This window comes from Theobroma cacao, chromosome 1, assembly GCF_053813885.1.
Source record: "Theobroma cacao isolate CCN51 chromosome 1, ASM5381388v1, whole genome shotgun sequence".
In the NCBI taxonomy this organism is placed as follows: domain Eukaryota; kingdom Viridiplantae; phylum Streptophyta; class Magnoliopsida; order Malvales; family Malvaceae; genus Theobroma; species Theobroma cacao.
In genome coordinates this window covers 35,748,399-35,765,857 of record NC_142639.1, presented here as the reverse complement: position 1 = coordinate 35,765,857, position 17,459 = coordinate 35,748,399, and the positions used below count along the sequence as shown (strand labels likewise).

The 17,459-nt window shown below is 35.4% G+C and overlaps 3 protein-coding genes across 3 annotated transcripts; 1 reads left to right on the top strand and 2 right to left on the bottom strand.

Annotated features, from left to right (window-relative positions):
• Positions 1-97: 97 nt before the first annotated feature.
• Positions 98-853, bottom strand: LOC108660437 (histone H2AX-like). Its single transcript, XM_018124372.2, has 2 exons — positions 553-853; positions 98-453 (listed from the first exon to the last, which is right to left on the bottom strand). The coding sequence occupies exons 1-2, from the start codon at positions 745-747 to the stop codon at positions 232-234; spliced, it is 417 nt and encodes a 138-aa protein (XP_017979861.1). The 5' UTR covers positions 748-853; the 3' UTR covers positions 98-231.
• A 982-nt stretch (positions 854-1,835) lies between these two features.
• LOC18613443 (protein VAPYRIN-LIKE-like) lies at positions 1,836-3,863 on the bottom strand. The gene has a single exon (XM_007050676.3). It carries the CDS (start codon positions 3,567-3,569, stop codon positions 2,157-2,159), a length of 1,413 nt encoding a protein of 470 aa, XP_007050738.3. The 5' UTR covers positions 3,570-3,863; the 3' UTR covers positions 1,836-2,156.
• Positions 3,864-12,397: 8,534 nt separating this feature from the next.
• LOC18613442 (sugar transporter ERD6-like 16) lies at positions 12,398-17,035 on the top strand. The gene is made up of 18 exons (XM_018120012.2): positions 12,398-12,639; positions 12,913-12,975; positions 13,678-13,767; positions 13,869-13,928; positions 14,036-14,101; positions 14,178-14,243; positions 14,347-14,422; positions 14,519-14,583; positions 14,657-14,749; positions 14,833-14,913; positions 15,010-15,094; positions 15,186-15,232; positions 15,307-15,369; positions 15,451-15,510; positions 15,706-15,759; positions 15,869-15,928; positions 16,024-16,138; positions 16,228-17,035. Exons 1-18 carry the CDS (start codon positions 12,445-12,447, stop codon positions 16,341-16,343), a joined length of 1,455 nt encoding a protein of 484 aa, XP_017975501.2. The 5' UTR covers positions 12,398-12,444; the 3' UTR covers positions 16,344-17,035.
• Positions 17,036-17,459: the final 424 nt, after the last annotated feature.

Genomic DNA, 17,459 nt, shown 5'->3' with positions numbered 1-17,459 from the left:
ACGTGTCCATGAAAGATAAATATAAAATAGGTGATAAGAAATGGAATTGGAATTTGCTGAGCTATAGAAACAGGAATGAATAAACAGAGCAAGAAACTGCACAAAAGCCAGAGCAAAATTCCATTCTACCCTTTAAAGCGATTTACACATGCAAAACCATACTTTCATTACATGCTATCAACAATACCCAACCCATCCACATGACCCACTATGCTACTATACCCTCCCCCTCTAGAATTCCTGAGAAGCGGAGCCGACCTCGCCCTTTCCTTTCCCAGCCTTCTTAGGCAGCAGATTCTGATGAATATTGGGCAAAACCCCTCCATTCGCTATTGTCACACCTCCCAACAGCTTGCTCAATTCTTCATCGTTTCTCACAGCCAACTGAATATGCCTTGGAACAATTCTGTTCTTCTTGTTGTCCCTCGCAGCGTTCCCAGCCAACTCCAAAACCTGCAAAATTAGAAAAATCCCATACAGATCAATCAACGACCTCGCCAGAATTTAAAAAGTTTAACCCCGAAATTATAGAGACTTTTCGATTTTACAAACCTCAGCGGCGAGATACTCAAGGACAGCGGAAAGATAGACGGGAGAGCCAGATCCAACACGCTCGGCATATCGTCCTTTCTTGAGGAATCGAGCGACACGGCCTACAGGGAACTGGAGACCCGCTTTGCTAGACTTGGAGACGGCTTTGGCCTTTGGCTTGCCTCGGCCTCCCTTTGGTATTGCCGCAGAGCTCATGATTGCAGGCGCCTTTTTCTTTTTTGGGAGAAATTTGATACAGAGAAGGTATCTGGAATTTTGAAAATGCTTTTGGTGGGAGATGTAGAAATTTGCATTCTGGGCATTGGGAATATATAGAAGGGAGAAGGTGCGTTTTGGTTGGTTGTTTGGGTTTCACGCGGATCGCCAAAGTGGCTTCCATTTTTCATCACGCAGACTTCCAACGTGGAGGGCGTGAGAGATGTGCGTTCTCATTGGTTGGGTTTGAATTCACTTGGATGGCCAACGTGGAAACCTTGCGTTTTGGTGGGACTGAAATATTTTAATTAGGCGGGAAGTAAACTGTTTTGCTACATGGTTTACTCCTTTTAGCTGCTAATTTCACGTTTGTCTTGATTCTTGAGATGGGCTTTTTTTGGGCTCTCAGTTGAAAATAAGGCTCAAAGTCCATCGTGGACTCTCTCTTTCACAACCCACAACAGCCCAATTTAATGGATAATATTAATGCATAATGGTGTTTCATCTTTTGTTTTTTTCTTTTTATAGTACTATATTAAGATGCTTTATTTGCAAACCCAAGTTTTTTTTTTATTTTTCATCATTTAATGTAATGAGTAGTGCTTATGGGTATTTTTTATTTTATGTTATTTTTCATAATTTAATTTTATTACAGTACTTATCATGCTTCTGTATGTAGGGAAAAAAGATGAGACCAACCTTATTTGAGCAAAAATTAATGAATACCTAACCAAATAATGAGATATTTGTGTCAATTGGTGATGATGGCCGTAGCTTGCCTATTTGCTGATATGAATCGGAATTGGAGTTGTAGCTCTATCACCAACCTATGTCCAATTTGTTCTTATAAGTGAGAGAATTCATTGAGCATCCCAAATCCAATGATCCAACAATTGGAATCCTTGGAAATTAGTCATTTTTTGCTTGCCCCAAAAATAGAAAGAGTTTCTTTTTCCCAATTTAATTCATTGTAGGTAGTAGGGCACTACTTGAGAATACACATTAGCAAGGCCAAATTGAACTCCAATAAGCTATGAATTTTCCCATTTAATTGGAACATGAAAGGATTATCAGCCAAGAAGCTAGACTGGAAGAAACAGGAACTGGAACTACAAATTACCAAATTTTGAAACATAAGGCAGCTAACACTGAAAAAACCAAAATCCCAAATCATTTTGGGCAGGCAAATTTGATCCTCAAAGTATATGCGGATGAGTGAGTCAATAAGGCAATGTTTTTCCTCAGAACCGGATGTACTGCTTGGTTGGGAGCAGAAACATACTCTCTTCGCTGTCTCTGACCAAGCAAGTGACACCATCCACATTATACAGTGAAAAATTTACTGAACGATCTGTACAGGTTTCAAAATTACAACAAAGAAAAAAGAAAACGGGCAATCCATCTGCCAGTCAAGCTCGTTCCTTCTCACAACACAACGGCTGAACCAGAGGAGGGGGAATCTTAAAACAATCAGATTTCAAAGGAACCACACCTTTGAGACTCTTCACATTAGCTTTAGCTCCATGAGCAATCAACAACAAAGCAACTTGAGCATGTCCTGCCTCCACTGCACAATGCAACGGTGTGTACCCATTATCATCAACAAGGTTAACCTTAGCGCCATGGTTAAGCAAAACCTTAACACTCTCGATTCGACCTTTAAATGCAGCCCTATGCAAAGGTGTCCATCCATTCTGATCTTTCCCATTCACATTTCCCCCTTCCGAAAGGCAACTCTTTATCCCATTAACATTATCAATCCTCGCAGCACGGTTCAAAGCATCACCTAACTGCAACAAATCAAACAAATTTGAATGCCCATTTTCAACGGCAAGTGCAAAAGCAGTTTTCCCTTGTTTGTTCAAGGCGTACTTAACAAAACTTGAAGCCTCTAACAAGCATTCGGCAGCTCCTAAATGACCTTCCTGGGCAGCCAAATGAAGTGGAGTACATCTATTAACATCTAAAACTTCAGGGTGCCCTCCAACTGATAAACAAAACCGAATCACTTCAGTATAACCGTAACCTGCCGCTATGTGAATTGGAGTTCTATCACAAAAGTCAACAGAATTCAAGTCCACATTTTTACAAGCTCGAAATAAGACCCCCATCAAATCTACTCTATTGATTGCTGCTGCATGGTGCAAAACATGATCAACTGAATTGTCAATTTCACAACCAGAAGAAATCAAGACATTGAGAACTTCAAGATGTCCAGCTTGAACAGCAAGGGAGATCAAGGACCTTCCCTTAGAATCTTTATCATTAATATCTCCACCATGATCAATCAGGGTACCAACCAACCTAGCTTTCCCTGAAACGACAGCAGATTTGAGTAAGCCTGTGAGCTGATTCACAGGACACCCAGAAACTGCTTTGTTTAAAAAGAGATCAATTTCGGCAATCTGGGTATGGCTAGAAACGAGATGTTCAATCACATGGGGACCCACAAAGGAGATCGGTAAGGTAGCGTCCTTGAATAAGTGGGGTCCAGGCTTGGAGAACAGGCGGCTGAGATCATCATGATGGGCCTTGCCTAGAGGGAGCATGATGGTTTTGACGGTGATGGCATCGGGAGGATTGATCAGAGGGGGTTGATCAGACGGCGGGGAGAGAAGGAGAGTGTAGGATGAAGATGAGAGGGGAGGGATGATGGAAAAAGGCTTGTTAAAAGAGAAGAAGGATGGGTGTTTGGTGGTTAAAGAAACCGCCACGGACATTGTATGCATGAGATTTGTTAAACGGAAAGTTGCGGTGCTCTTTTGACCTCTCTTGAAGACTAATTCTACTTCTTTCACATCCGCTTTCACTAACCTGTCCATTGAATAGCTAACTCCAGCCTCTGTCCCTGGAAAGCTTGAGACTTTGGGGGTTGTTTTGGTTGCAGAGGAAAATGAAAAACAGAAAGAAAGAAAGAAAGAAAGATGCTTTTTTTCTTCTTTGTTTTCTTTTATTGTTTAATGTTAATGTGTAGGTTTAGGTTTGGGGAGGGTGTGAAAATGGAGCAGGTATAAGGCAAGACTTTGAATATTAGAGGGAGGAAGGAGTCAGCGTGGCTTTGCAATAGTTTGAACAAAGGAGCAGCCTTGAAGGCTTGCAGGAGCAGGACAAAGAGCCACTTTTTCCTGATAGATGACAGATCAACCACCGCTTCAACTTGAGAACTAGCTCTCTTGTGGAATTTCCATTAGTGCGACTGTGACATTTTCAAGCTGAGACCAGCCTTTCTGGCTGAACCAAAAGGAACAAGCATCTGACTGTTATGCTTGGTCTTTATTTCTAAAATATATCTCTTAACGTGATTTTCTTTATGAGGGGTAATCAGTCGTTAGATGGGACCTTTAAGAATAAACTTGGATTCCAATTATAACAGTATGGGGTAGGGCTGAAACCATACGTTTGCATTTCTAATACTAATGCTCATAGTCACATCAGTTTCCACTATACATACTCAACATGCAATAAAATATTTTCCTGCTGATGAATTAATGTCGAGGAATCCCTGAACTCTTTTTATGCATTGATTGAGAAAAGATAATGAAGTTTTCCATTACTTTATTAAATAGCGGAGAGGAATGACAGTATTGTAGGGGAGGACTTAGTTAAGCATATCATTCCCCATGAATATGATGCAGCAAGATTTGACCTTTTCTGCTTACTCTGATTAGATTTGAGAATGCTTGTTCTTAAGAAGATGGCAACAAATTTCGTGTAGGGTCCAATGACAGTAACTTTGCCAGTTTGACTAATCCACCTTTGTCTGTTTTTCATGGGCGAACTCTCGAATGCTTGTAGTGAATAAACGGCATTCCTCTGTTTATCTTATTAGTGCATGTCGCCACTGGTTATTAGTTTTATGTAATCCGTCTTTTCCATGCTTTGTGCTACACTGCTAAATGCAGATTACCTTGTGGCTTAACTGTTTATAAACTGTAGATGAGAAGAATAAATTTAACATGTTGCCCCCTAGAGCTTGACTTGGAAAGTAACAGCTTTGTCCAAATCTTTAATGGATTACTCCCTTCCATGATATCAACAGTGAGAAAATGCAGTGTTGAACTTTGAATGGTTTTATTAAAGATTGATGTTAAACCGTTTGAATTTGAAAGTGGCTAAATAGAAGTAAACGGCGTTATGCATAAATAATACATATTTTGAAGGTAAATACTGGTTATCTCTTATTCAAATTGATTTTGTTTTTTTCGAATTTTTAATATTTTCTTTCATCTAAATGTATGTTTGTTTGCTTTGATTTTTTTTTTAGATTATCTACATTTTAAAAATAAAAAAACAGATCAAATATGATCTTAAGAAGCTCTTAAAAAATAAATTTTTAAAACAATAAAATTTATAAAAAAGAATCCATGAGAGATTTCTCTTCTCTTTTTATTAAAACAGGTTAACTTTTCAAAAAAATACATTGTCTCTCTATTCTCTACCTTTGCAAATCACCTTTGTCTAATGTAAATCGCAAGTTTCTTTTCTTTTACCTCTTTCTACAAAGACCATTAGAAATAAATAAATAAAAAACCAAGCAACAAAATAGTAAAATCTGATATATTTTTATTCCTACAAAGATTGAGAAAAAAATCTAAAATTTAAAACTACATACAAGTACTATTCAAAGATTTTCTCTCTTATTCACCTAAATTGATTTTAGTGTCAAATATGTCGTTTCTTCTTTTCTTTTCTTTCTTAGGGAATTGGAGCATCAGGGTACAATTGCTTGTTAGATTAACAAAAATCTAATACAATTATTATTAGTTCGAGAGCTATTCCATTTCTATATGGATTTCTTTTATTTTAACATCTGAAATCATATATAAACTCAAAACAAAATTGTTTCGTTTTGATTTATTAGGTGATTGAGGATAACATGAATACTCTTTATGGTAATTTTAATCAAAATTATAGCTTATATAATTTATTTTAACAAATAACTTAGCAAACAGTTTTAGCTTAATTTTATAAGCTATTATTTTTTATAAAAGCTTTATAATAGCTTTTAAACTAAAAAAAATTAGGGCAAATAGACTCTAAGTATTTTTATTCAATTTTCATTACTAGCATATTTATGTTTCTCATATTATAAAAAATTATGAGGAAATTGTGAGAGATAACCTTTCTCATAAGCTCAATTTAAAAATACCATTCATTATAATTTTAACTATTTTTAGTCAATTTTTGACATTACTTGACAACAATACCCTTTAAACAATTTCACACAAATTAAAATAGTTTTGGTTTTCTCTATCTCACCATCCAGATAAAAATTTTAAAATTAAATCTTGATTTCTCGCTCTTGCCAAATACTGTTTATCTCGCTATGTAGCTCTTTCTCGTTATCCCAACTAGTAGAGATGACATTAAGGTATGTGTTTTAAGTTTTTGCATTTATTGGTTTATATTTATAGAACCCCAAAGTTTAGAAGTTGAAATTGATTAGACATATCTGTAAATTAAGACATTGTATAATTTTGGCAACTTAAACCTGGCTGCAAGCAAGCAAATCAATTAGTTATTAGGTATTGCATCACTGGTTTTTAGACATCGTGTCACTAGTTTTTAGGTATTGTGAGATTAGTTTTTAGGCATTACGTAACTTAATCATTTTGTGACTAGTTTTTAAGCATTACGTGACTGATTTTTAGACAATGCCTTACTAACCAGTCACGCAATGACTATCAACTAGTCACGCAATGCCATATTAACCAGTCATGTATTACCTAAAAACTAATCACGTAATACCTAAAATTAGTCACGTAATACTTAAAAACTAGTCACACAATGCTTAAAAACCACCAAAACTACTGAATTTCAATAACAAAACCAACAACTTCAAACAACACACCATATTCCATTTAACAATATAATAAGTGAATATGCCTACTTGGTGAAAAATGCTCAAAATGCTCAAAATGCTCCAAGGTTTTTCTTTATACATCAAAAACCACTCCAAAATGCTAAAAATGCTTAAAGGTTTTTCTTTATGGCAAGGAATACTCTAGAGATGAATGGTCTAACAAGAAAAACTCAAAGAATATGAGTCGGTTTAAGCACAAACCTAAACATATGGGTCGGATTCATTAAGGGTAATTTTAGCCAAAATTAATTTCTCTTGGTTAAATATAGTTAAAATTATAGAGAAGGTTATTTTCAAAAACACCTTATTTATGAGGGGTATTTTTGAAAAGAATCCAAAAATTATTTCACAACAAGCATAACTTGTTTAATAATGAAAGTTAGCAAAATGAGTAGTATAACTATATCATATAGATAATAATGAAAGTAATCTTAGACAAGTAGGCGAGGTTCACAAATTAGTTTCATCCTTGATATGTTCTGGATAGCTTAAGTTAGTGGTTTGGATATGAATATAGTTAGGACAACTTTCTCTTAATTTCTTTTCTGAATATAACTATTTTTCCCTCTTCTCTTTTATTTTTTTTCTTTTTTTATCTTTTTCATTTTACTTAAGAAAAAGTCTCATTACACCATTAACGTCCATTTTTTAGAAAAGTCCATTACTTTTAATGGTCACTTCTTAGAGAAAAATTCATTACTCCATAATACATTATGCCTATTATTATGAGCATTTAAGCATTTTTCAATAACTGTTCTTGAGTAATTGTTTTTTCCTTAGCACACACTCTCTTTTAAAATATTCCCTCTCAAATCATGTGTTTACCCATTCTCATCTTTATTCATTGTCTTACTTTGCCATTTACCTATTATGTGCACTTTATTCGTTACTATTTATCACAACACTCAACACTTCAAGAATTGCTTTAATCTTTCTCCCTGTTACGTCTAACACATCCTGTTTTACTTATTTACAACACTATATATCTCTCTCTATTAGAATAACCCCGCTACATTTTACATGACTTCACTAGAGGGGAACGCTTGTACTAAGTAAAATTTTACTCAAAAAACCTTACATTATTAGAAGAGATGAACATTTCCACCAGCAACCAAGATACATCTATTCTTATAACAATTGACTTACACTTGAGAATAAGATAATTACAACCTTATCTCAATAACATATCAAATATATATTTTTAAATTTTAGCTTCTATTATGCAACAGAAAGGTTTCATTTACAGAAATTGCTCATGTAGGCTAAGGAATATGACCTTGTATAAGACACTATCATTTTATTTCATAAAGTTTCTAAATTTGATATGGACTAGCGTCACGATCCACACCAACCTCTATAAAGTATTGTTCGCTTTGACTTGTTAGTCTCACGATTTTGTCCCACAAAAGACATTTAAAAGGTTAAAAGTGATGTTAATCTTTAAATGCCTAATATCACTCTAGTGCACAATCAATGTGGGATTCATATCCCTCTCTAGAACCATGACATCCTCATTTGGCTCCCTATTAGAAGCTTCTTTTTGATATGGGACTTATGGCTTCATCCACTAGAGCACATATTATATTTGATGCCGTTACATCTTCTCTCATTTCAATAAAAGTCCACTGTCCTCAATGGCACTTCACTAGTACCCTAGAGTTTACTCTAATACCAACTACCATTGACTACATCCGTTAGCTTAAGTATGTAATAGCTTGTGCGGCGTTTGGGTGGAACTTGATTATATTTGACTAAATACAAATTATAGCCATGAGTTAGTTTACAAAAAGCAATAATAAAATCATAGAACATAACAAATACCACATATGCAACCACTAGTTTTAAATAAAAAATATTTTATTAATATTGAAAATATAGTACAAAGGAACCGAAAGTATTAATGCACCATTATTCAGTCATAGAGGAAGCCCTAGATGATTAGCCACCAACGTACTTTAACTAATAAGGCAACCCAACAATTCGTCTATTGCTCACCCCTTTATAAAAAGTTAATAATTTTTTACACCTGCTGAAAAATGAGACTTGACTTTAAGAACCAGAAATTGGGAGTTAGTTTGGCTTTTTAATTTATTTATAACTGTTTCTCAATTATTTTTAGTTTATTAGTTAATATCAATTTATATTCTCTTTTATAATTATTGTCATGTTAAGTAGTGGCTTTATATTGGTCACATATTGTGGTCAAGTAAATGGTTATATAAAACATGCATACTACATCATTGTTTTATTTTACGTGTTGCTTTATTTTAATGTTTGTTCTCTCCCCTGTAAATGTATTTCTAAATTGTATTGTTGAATGAAAAAACTGTAGAAAGACTTTGAGTCTAATTATATTTTCGTTCTCATTTTATCTTTATCTAGTTCTCCAATTTCATCATTTATCACTTTAGCAGATAGTAGTCTACAAACATAACAAAATCATTAAGATTTCTAACATGGTATCAGAGCCTAAAAAGTATCTTAAGGGATCGAGAAAGAAACCAACAATTTTTTTCTATAAATCTTCATTCTCATGCTTTTTAAAATAACTATAACTTCCTAAAATTTTAATATCGTTGCTCTGCTTGTGTTTACAGGTAAAAATTATGACATTTGGGCCATGAAGATGAAGGCGTATTTTAGAGCTTTCGATTTATAAGAGGTTGTGAAGGTGGGAGGTGAGCCACCAAAACAAAGACACAATCCAACAATGGCACAAATGAACCAATACAACAAGACAGTAACGAAAAAATTTAAGGCTATCTCCATTATCCATTCGCTAGTGTCAGATATTATTTTTACAAGAATAATGATTTATGAATCGCCTAAGGATACTTGGGATTGCCTAAAAGAGGAGTTTCATGGCAACGAGAGGATTCGTCAAATGCAAGCCTTGAATCCACATAGAAAGTTTGAGATTTTGCATATGAAGGATGATAAGAGTATCAAAGAATACTCAGATAAGATTATGACATTGGTGAACCAATTTGGACTCCTTAGTGAGAAGTTTTCAGATTATAGGATCGTCAACAAAATTTCAGTGAGTTTACTGAAAAAGTTTGAAGCAAAAATCTCCTCACTTGAGGACTCTAAAGACCTTTCTTAACTCTCGATGACAAAACTTGTAAATGCTTTACAAGCTCATAAACAAAGGAGGACTTATCGAAATGATGATGTAACTGAAAATGCTCTAACAGCAAGGAACAAGGATTTTCGAATGGGTGACAGCAACCCAAGAAAGAGAGAAAGAGATAAGAAAGACAAGGAGTTGAGAAATGGTGTTGTGAACTCAAACAAACCAAGTAACAAGTTTCCTCCATGTTAATACTGCAAAAAGAGTAATCATACTCCAAAATTTTGTTAGGCCTAATGTGAAGTGTAGGTCATGTAAATAGTTTGGTCATGTAGAGAAAGTTTGTCAATTCAAAGGCAATCATGCTGATGAGAAGGCAACAGTAACTGAAGAAACTGATATGGTAGAGGAGCAATTGTTCATGGCCAAGGTTTCTAGTGATGAAAAGAAAAACACATGGTTCCTTGATAGCGGATGTTCCAATCACATGACAGAATTGAGCTGTTATAAGAAAGATTGGGAGTTCATTAAGTCAATCTCAAGGAAGTGTGTTCAAGAATGAGACTTGACTTAAAGAATCAAAAACTTGGAGTTAGTTTGGCTTTTTCAATTTATGCTCAACTGTTTTTAGTTTATTAATTAATGCTAGTGTATTTTCTCTTTTATAGTTATTGTCATGTTGAGTAATGGGTCTGTATTGGTCACATGTTGTGTGCAAGTAAGTGGTTATTTAAGACATGCATAATGCTTCTTTATTTTATTTTACATGCTACATTGTTTTAATGTTTTTTCTTTATCTTGTAAATGTATTTATAAGTGATGTTGTTGAATGAAAAGATTATAGAGAGACTTTGAGTCCAATTATATTTTCTTTTTCGTTCTAGTTTTATTCTTCATCACTTTAGCGAATAATAGTCTACAAACATAATAAATTCATTGAGATTTCCAACAACACATATGTCACCATTAACCGTTACAGTATGTGGAATAGAGACAGTCCTTCCTTAAAGGGTATTTCTCTTTAAAACTTAACATGTTTTTACAAGTACGCAATGAAGTATCACTAAATTATTTAAAATGAAGACATTTTTCCTTAAAACCCAAAAGATTTAACCTTTTAGACAATTTTACACCATCATAACCTTTATACAAATATTGACTCATGACAGCTAGCCTCAATCAAATTATGCTTCATCGTGTCCTTATTTTATTCAGCTATCTGTTCATCAGAGTGCAAAAATAAGAGAAATGTTATTCTTGGATCTACCAACCAAAATATTTGAGGCATCTTTGTCTTTTTCGTTGGCATCACTTTAAGGAATCTCTAAACTTCAACAATGGTCTCACTTTGTGAGATTTTTCAATAATGAAAGGTTGGGCCTTAACAACATTAGTAAACCTAACCAAGTAACTTCTTCTCTACTCTCATAGCCGAAATAAGAAATCCGTTCCGAAAATTGTCAGTTTGATGTTCCACTGCACACTATCATTAATCTAATAGGATGTTTGCTATTCTTCAACATGTCATAAGGATAATGAGGATAGGATGGCAACGCAAAAAATTTTGAAATATTAACATATGATCTCTCTATTCCCAATAACATTTGACAAGTTGTAATGCAATTACAACTATGGACATTAATACTTTTGGTACATATGAGGAAGTTCGAGAGGGGAACAAGGATATGAACCTAGGATTTTAACACTTTGACAGAAAAGGATCAACTACTGGGCCAATCCTGCATTGTTTAGTAATTTGAAATCATAGATGCACATAGGATTCCTAATGAGGACAAACTTTTGTTCTATATTCGTAATTTGTCACATGATATATTTTCTTATGTTTCTGCAGCAGCAAGTTCAGCATCTAGTGATTCCACTGGTGGAGATCGAATCTGCAAAATGATTTAAACTGCAACAGCTGTGCATCCCATCTTGATCTTATTTTGAAGTATACACCATACAATGGAATTTTGAGAGACTTGTCTTCATTTCAGAGCACTCTGAAGAACTGTGACAATGTTATTTTAGGAGAGAGCAATTCCTTAATTATGTACTTGATGTTGTAGCATGACTTGACTTGTTTGCAAGCAAGAAATCATCTATGCCTTCTGGTAATCCACTAGTAGAACAACAATGGACTTTCCTCAACATCTGTTACATATAGTTTTACAAATAATGCATTGAGAGGCTAGTTAGGGAGGCAATTTGATGATGTTATTACTTCGATCAAGTCATCAATATTGAATATCACAGATCTGCAATCATCTGCCACATGAAGATGGTTTAGAAATTTAAGTGCAAAGGCTAAAAGAATTAATTTCCAGCAGCAGTAGATCCTATTGAGTTGCATTCACATGTTTATTAGAAATAATTTATTTGCTTCCAAAAAAAAACATAGAAATAATTTATTTATTTGCAATTTTGAGCATATGGCAACTTGTATTTACTACTACTATAATCTCTGCAACCTAAAGCTGGTCTTGGTCCTTTCTCCCTGGCCTTTTTATCTTCTTCTATGGCCGTAATAATGCATGTACTGCCAAATATAGCTAAGGCATCCATGTGAAAGCTTTTATTTTTCCTTCAGAATATCAGGACATACTACAGGCATACTTCTTCTCTAGTGAGTAGTTCTTTTGAAATTTATAGTGTTTGGATGCATATAAATATGCCTTAATATCATGCCTAGATACTCATAACAAAAGAATCTCCTTTCATCTTAAGTATCCCGCACCTTGATTATTGCTTCAGGTAACAAATGGCCATCAACCAAGATGTGGAAAATGGTGAGAGCAGTGTGAAAGCTAAAATGAAAGAGCCACTATTGCAGCATACAAGTATCAAAGATGGGGATCGCAAGTTCCACAAGGAATGTAACAGGAAAGGATTACTGAAAGTTGTTTTTCTAAGTACTTTTGTAGCAGTTCTGGGCTCCTATGAATTTGGCTCTTGTGTAAGTCACCGATCCTCTTTTACTTTACTAATTACTCACATATACAAACACCAGATACTTGAACTTCACAGTTATTGATGGAATACTTGACTCTTGATCACCTATGTGTGCTTAAACCAACTTGAATAGGCATCATGTTGGTTTGCGATGCTTCCTGCAAAACCGAATCTGTTCAAGGAGCTGTGAACCGTTAAAAGTTGATACCATTACTCTGTAATTGATGAGTACGCAAAATGAATTGCCTTTTTATTCAAACTTGTTTACTTTTTTCAGATGGGATATTCAGCACCTGTTCAATCTGCTATCACAAAGGATCTTGACCTATCAGTTGCGGAGGTTGGTTCAAGAATTTATAAGTTATTTTCCCCCCAATTGGAACAACTTCAATTGAGCTGAAGTAATTCCATCCACATGCATGTTTAGGCCATTTATTTTCTTTTCTTCGTTGCTTCTTTTTTCTGTTTGGTAACGTCTATTTACTTTTCATTATGTGGCACTGTACCTGTAGGATATGGAAGGTAGTAAGTTCTCTGGGATGAGATGTGTGGACACTTACTGAAAATTGTGAGCCAGCTACCACTCATCGAGAGAAAGATCTTAGTCATGCAGAAATTACATCACATGCTACTAAAACCGAGTCCGAAGTATTGATCTTTATCTTATTCATAAATACTAATTCTACTATGCAGTAACACTAACCCTACGTACAGATATCCTGTACGCAATTTTTCATAAATTTCAGCCTGGCTTTTCTGTTTAGTATAGAAGTACATCCCTCTTAAAACTGTAACATCTGCTCTTCTCAACCTAAGTGGACTTTTAGATGTAATCGTTGTGAAGCCTTCAGTTCAATGAAGTCGTTGGCACAGTAACTGGTTTTTACTGAAGAATGAGACTGACCTATCTGACTCATCTTTTTCTAAAGTCAAACTAAGGCATTGATCAGATCATATTTCTTTTCTGATGAAGCATCATCTTAAAGCTACTCCTCTGTAAATTCTCATATGGATTCTATAACCTTTTCATTCCCACACACAGTTTTCAGTATTTGGTTCCATACTCAATGTCGGTTCAATGATTGGTGCAATCACAAGTGGGCGAATTGCAGACTTCCTTGGCCGAAAAGGGGTAACGCATAAAATTTTAAACATAGTTTTTCAATGGTATTGCAAATAAGAATGCGAAGAATGAATCCTATATTAACCCAATTGTATTTGTAAATGAGTTAGGCAATGAGAATATCTTCCGCCTTCAGCATTACAGGATGGATAGCTATTTACTTCTCCAAGGTTTGTGTTTATACCAGCAGTTTTGGTGTCCATTTGATTTCAATTCTGAAGCAATATTCAAGCAAGATAAGTTTAGTTCTCATTCTTATCTTTCTTTCCCTGCACAGGGAGCTTTGTCACTTGACATTGGAAGATTCCTTTCTGGATACGGAATTGGAATTTTTGCATACGTGGTATGTGGTTATACTGAATTTCTTCGTCTTCCTTCTGAGCTCATCGTCAATAATGTAATTTGTAATGCATGAACAGGTACCCATATATGTAGCTGAAATCGCACCAAAGGATCTCCGTGGTGGGTTAGCGACACTGAATCAGGTGCATGAACCTGGAGCATATGATGAAAGCAAATGAAACAACAACGACTAGAGTAAACACTAAAAGGGATATATTATTGTCTTAACTCGATCTTGTTCTGCAGCTCATGATCGTCATAGGAGCATCGGTAGCCTTCTTAGCAGGGACAGTTTTGAAGTGGCGACTGTTAGCTCTAACTGGTAGAATGTAGAACCAAGGAATTGTCTATTCATTTAGGTCCCTTCAACAATATGTTTTGCTTATTTATTTATTCATTTTTTTTTCTTTCTTTGAAGGAATCATCCCATGTCTAGTACAGCTTGTGGGTCTTATTTTCATCCCTGAGTCTCCAAGATGGCTGGTACGCAGTCAAGTGCCAAAGAAACAGGCAATTGCATCCCTTTCAGAAATAAGATTTTAATTTATTATTTCAGGCTAAGGCTGGGTACCGGAAGGAGTTTTACAATGCTCTGAGAAGTCTCCATGGAGATGATGCTGATATTTCTCATGAAGCAGCTGAAATCCAAGTACTAACATTCAGCATTAGAATTTCAACATTTGTATTAAAAACAAGGTAGAAATTAAGGTAACGAATTGAACTACTTGACAGGATTATCTGCAAACTCTAGAGCACCAACCTAAAGCCAGTATGCTAGACTTGTTCCAAAGAAAATACAAGCAATCAGTCATTGTAAGCACCTGCCTTACCTAATCAGATGCAGACAGATACGTAATGAGCTTTTGTTTAGAAACTGATCATAAGTCCTACTTTATTGGTCATTCTCAGATTGGTGTGGGACTAATGATGTTTCAACAGTTCGGAGGGGTAAATGGAGTTGGTTTTTACGCAAGTGAAACTTTCACTTCAGCAGGTCACAAGATTAGCAAACTTGTTTTAACTGGTTTCTCCTGCACTTATTGTTAGTAATTATGCTGATCTCAGAGAAGATTTTTCTATTGCAGGCTTTGCTTCAGGGAAAATCGGAATAATAGCTTTTGCCTGTGTCCAGGTATCAATTCTGTCGTTTCCTTTAATTTTCAAGATACATAATCCAAGTCACAGCACCTAAATGAATGATTACAGATCCCTATAACTGCTGGCGGTGCATTCTTAGTGGATAACTGCGGAAGAAAACCCCTTCTGCTAGTAAGTTCCTTGTGGCTTACCACTTCAAAGTTTGCAACACCATAAGCCTTTTGTAGTTGAAACAAAATTCTTCTCTTTCAGGTTTCTTCGACAGGCACATTCTTGGGATGCTTTCTCGCAGCAATATCATTTCTGATGAAGGTAATCACAAATGTCATCATGATTATGTCCTAATCATTGATCCTCAAGTCATCTTTACAGGGTTAATTTGCAGATGTTGAACACCTTATTCATTGCTTGAGATTAAATCTTGTGTCTCTTAACCGATCTCATCTTGCTTCGTATATAGTTTTTGCCATCCTTTCTTCTTAGCGTGCTGTTCTTCGTTCATCTCAGGAACACAACTTGCTTCAAGAATGGATTCCATTGTTTGTGCTATGTGGAATGCTGGTAACAGATTTTGTTAAGCTGAATAAGTGTTAGATAGGTCATACATCATTGTTTCATACAAAGCCTGACGTATATTCTATTCTTGATTATAATATTGAAATTCAATCAGATCTTCATGGGTTCATTTTCAATTGGAATGGGAGCAGTTCCTTGGGTCCTAATGTCGGAGGTACATGCAGCTTGATCGTATACTAGTTTTATTCACAAGATATTCTTCATACTGATATTAAATCTCACTGGCTTGAACTATATATGTTGTAACAGATATTCCCCATCAATATTAAGGGAGCAGCTGGAAGTTTGGTGAATCTAATACATTGGTTTGGAGCATGGGCAGTGTCTTACACTTTCAACTTTTTGATGGATTGGAGCCCTTCAGGTGACTAGGTTTCTGGTGTCACTAGATATCAAAATGTGCCTAATTGATAAAATGTAAAGGCAGAAAAATAACAGCTGTTTCTTTTTCAGGTACCTTTTTTCTCTATTCAGGAGTTTGTGCAGCTTCTGTCCTTTTTGTGGCCAAGGTTGTGCCAGAAACCAAGGGAAGAGCTCTGGAAGAAATACAGGCCTCCATGAATTCTTGAAGCAGAAGAGTTAATTCGGTCATGTTACAACATTATTTTAGGCAGCGGTTTACTAGTTTCAATTGCAAATCGAACTAATGAGCAGCAACATTATTTTCCCTTTTGTATTTTAAGTAGACAAATGGTTCAGCTAAATATATCAGTGTTGCAAACTTGATTGCCAAGACATGCACGAGACGAGATAGCATCCTGATGACAACTACTGCTTATACTGTACTTTGTTAAAGCCTGAAAGTAAGGACAAGCCCGTCCTTCCCAAATAAGCTGGTTCAGCTTAAAAATGGGCTTGTAAGTTTCTTTTGCTAACAACCCATCCCTTCTAGCAAACTCTGGCCAACTAAATCCACTATTTGAGCCAAGCCCAGTCAGTGCCTTGATTATACTCCCCTTGTTACTTGTTAGAGAAATTTACAAAGCCCAGAGTGGAGAGTTCATTAGTTAGCAAACTGACCCAGTTTTGGAGAGTTGAAGAATTATAAAAGGGCAAGCCTTGCTGAGGGTTGGGGGGAGAGACAAGTCAACAACCACAAAGGGAGGTTTCTGGAGTTGGTTAAAAGGCAAGCTAATTAATCATATACCAGGAAAGTAGAACTAAGCTTGTCAGTTGGGCTTAATTGAAGTAATAAAGAGTTAAGTGTAATTTGAGTAGAGATATTAGATTGGTATGGTAGTGTTTTTTTGTTTTATAATAAAATTGGACTGAACTTGTATGATTAAGCATTGGAGTCTCAAAAAAGCAGTGCTTGTGTGCAAACTAATTTCATCAGTACATTCTGGGATCCAAGAATATGTTCATTCAACAATGGCAAATACTTTCAAAGAACAAATGAAGCCATTATTTGATATCAACATTCAATTTCCTTTCAAATCAATATGTTATATGTGCGCGTACTCTAATCTATAGACCCATCTCTACCATAAAAAAGAAAAAGAAAAAAAAACATATCATCACTCTTTCATAATCAAAATATAACATCATCAACGACACGACATTTCTGTCAAAGACAAATGTCACAAACTTACAACCCCGAACTACAAATACATGCACGCCTATCATTCCAAGTTCAGCTGATCGTTCCTTCACTTCCTTTCAACAGTCGACGCAGAAACTTAACT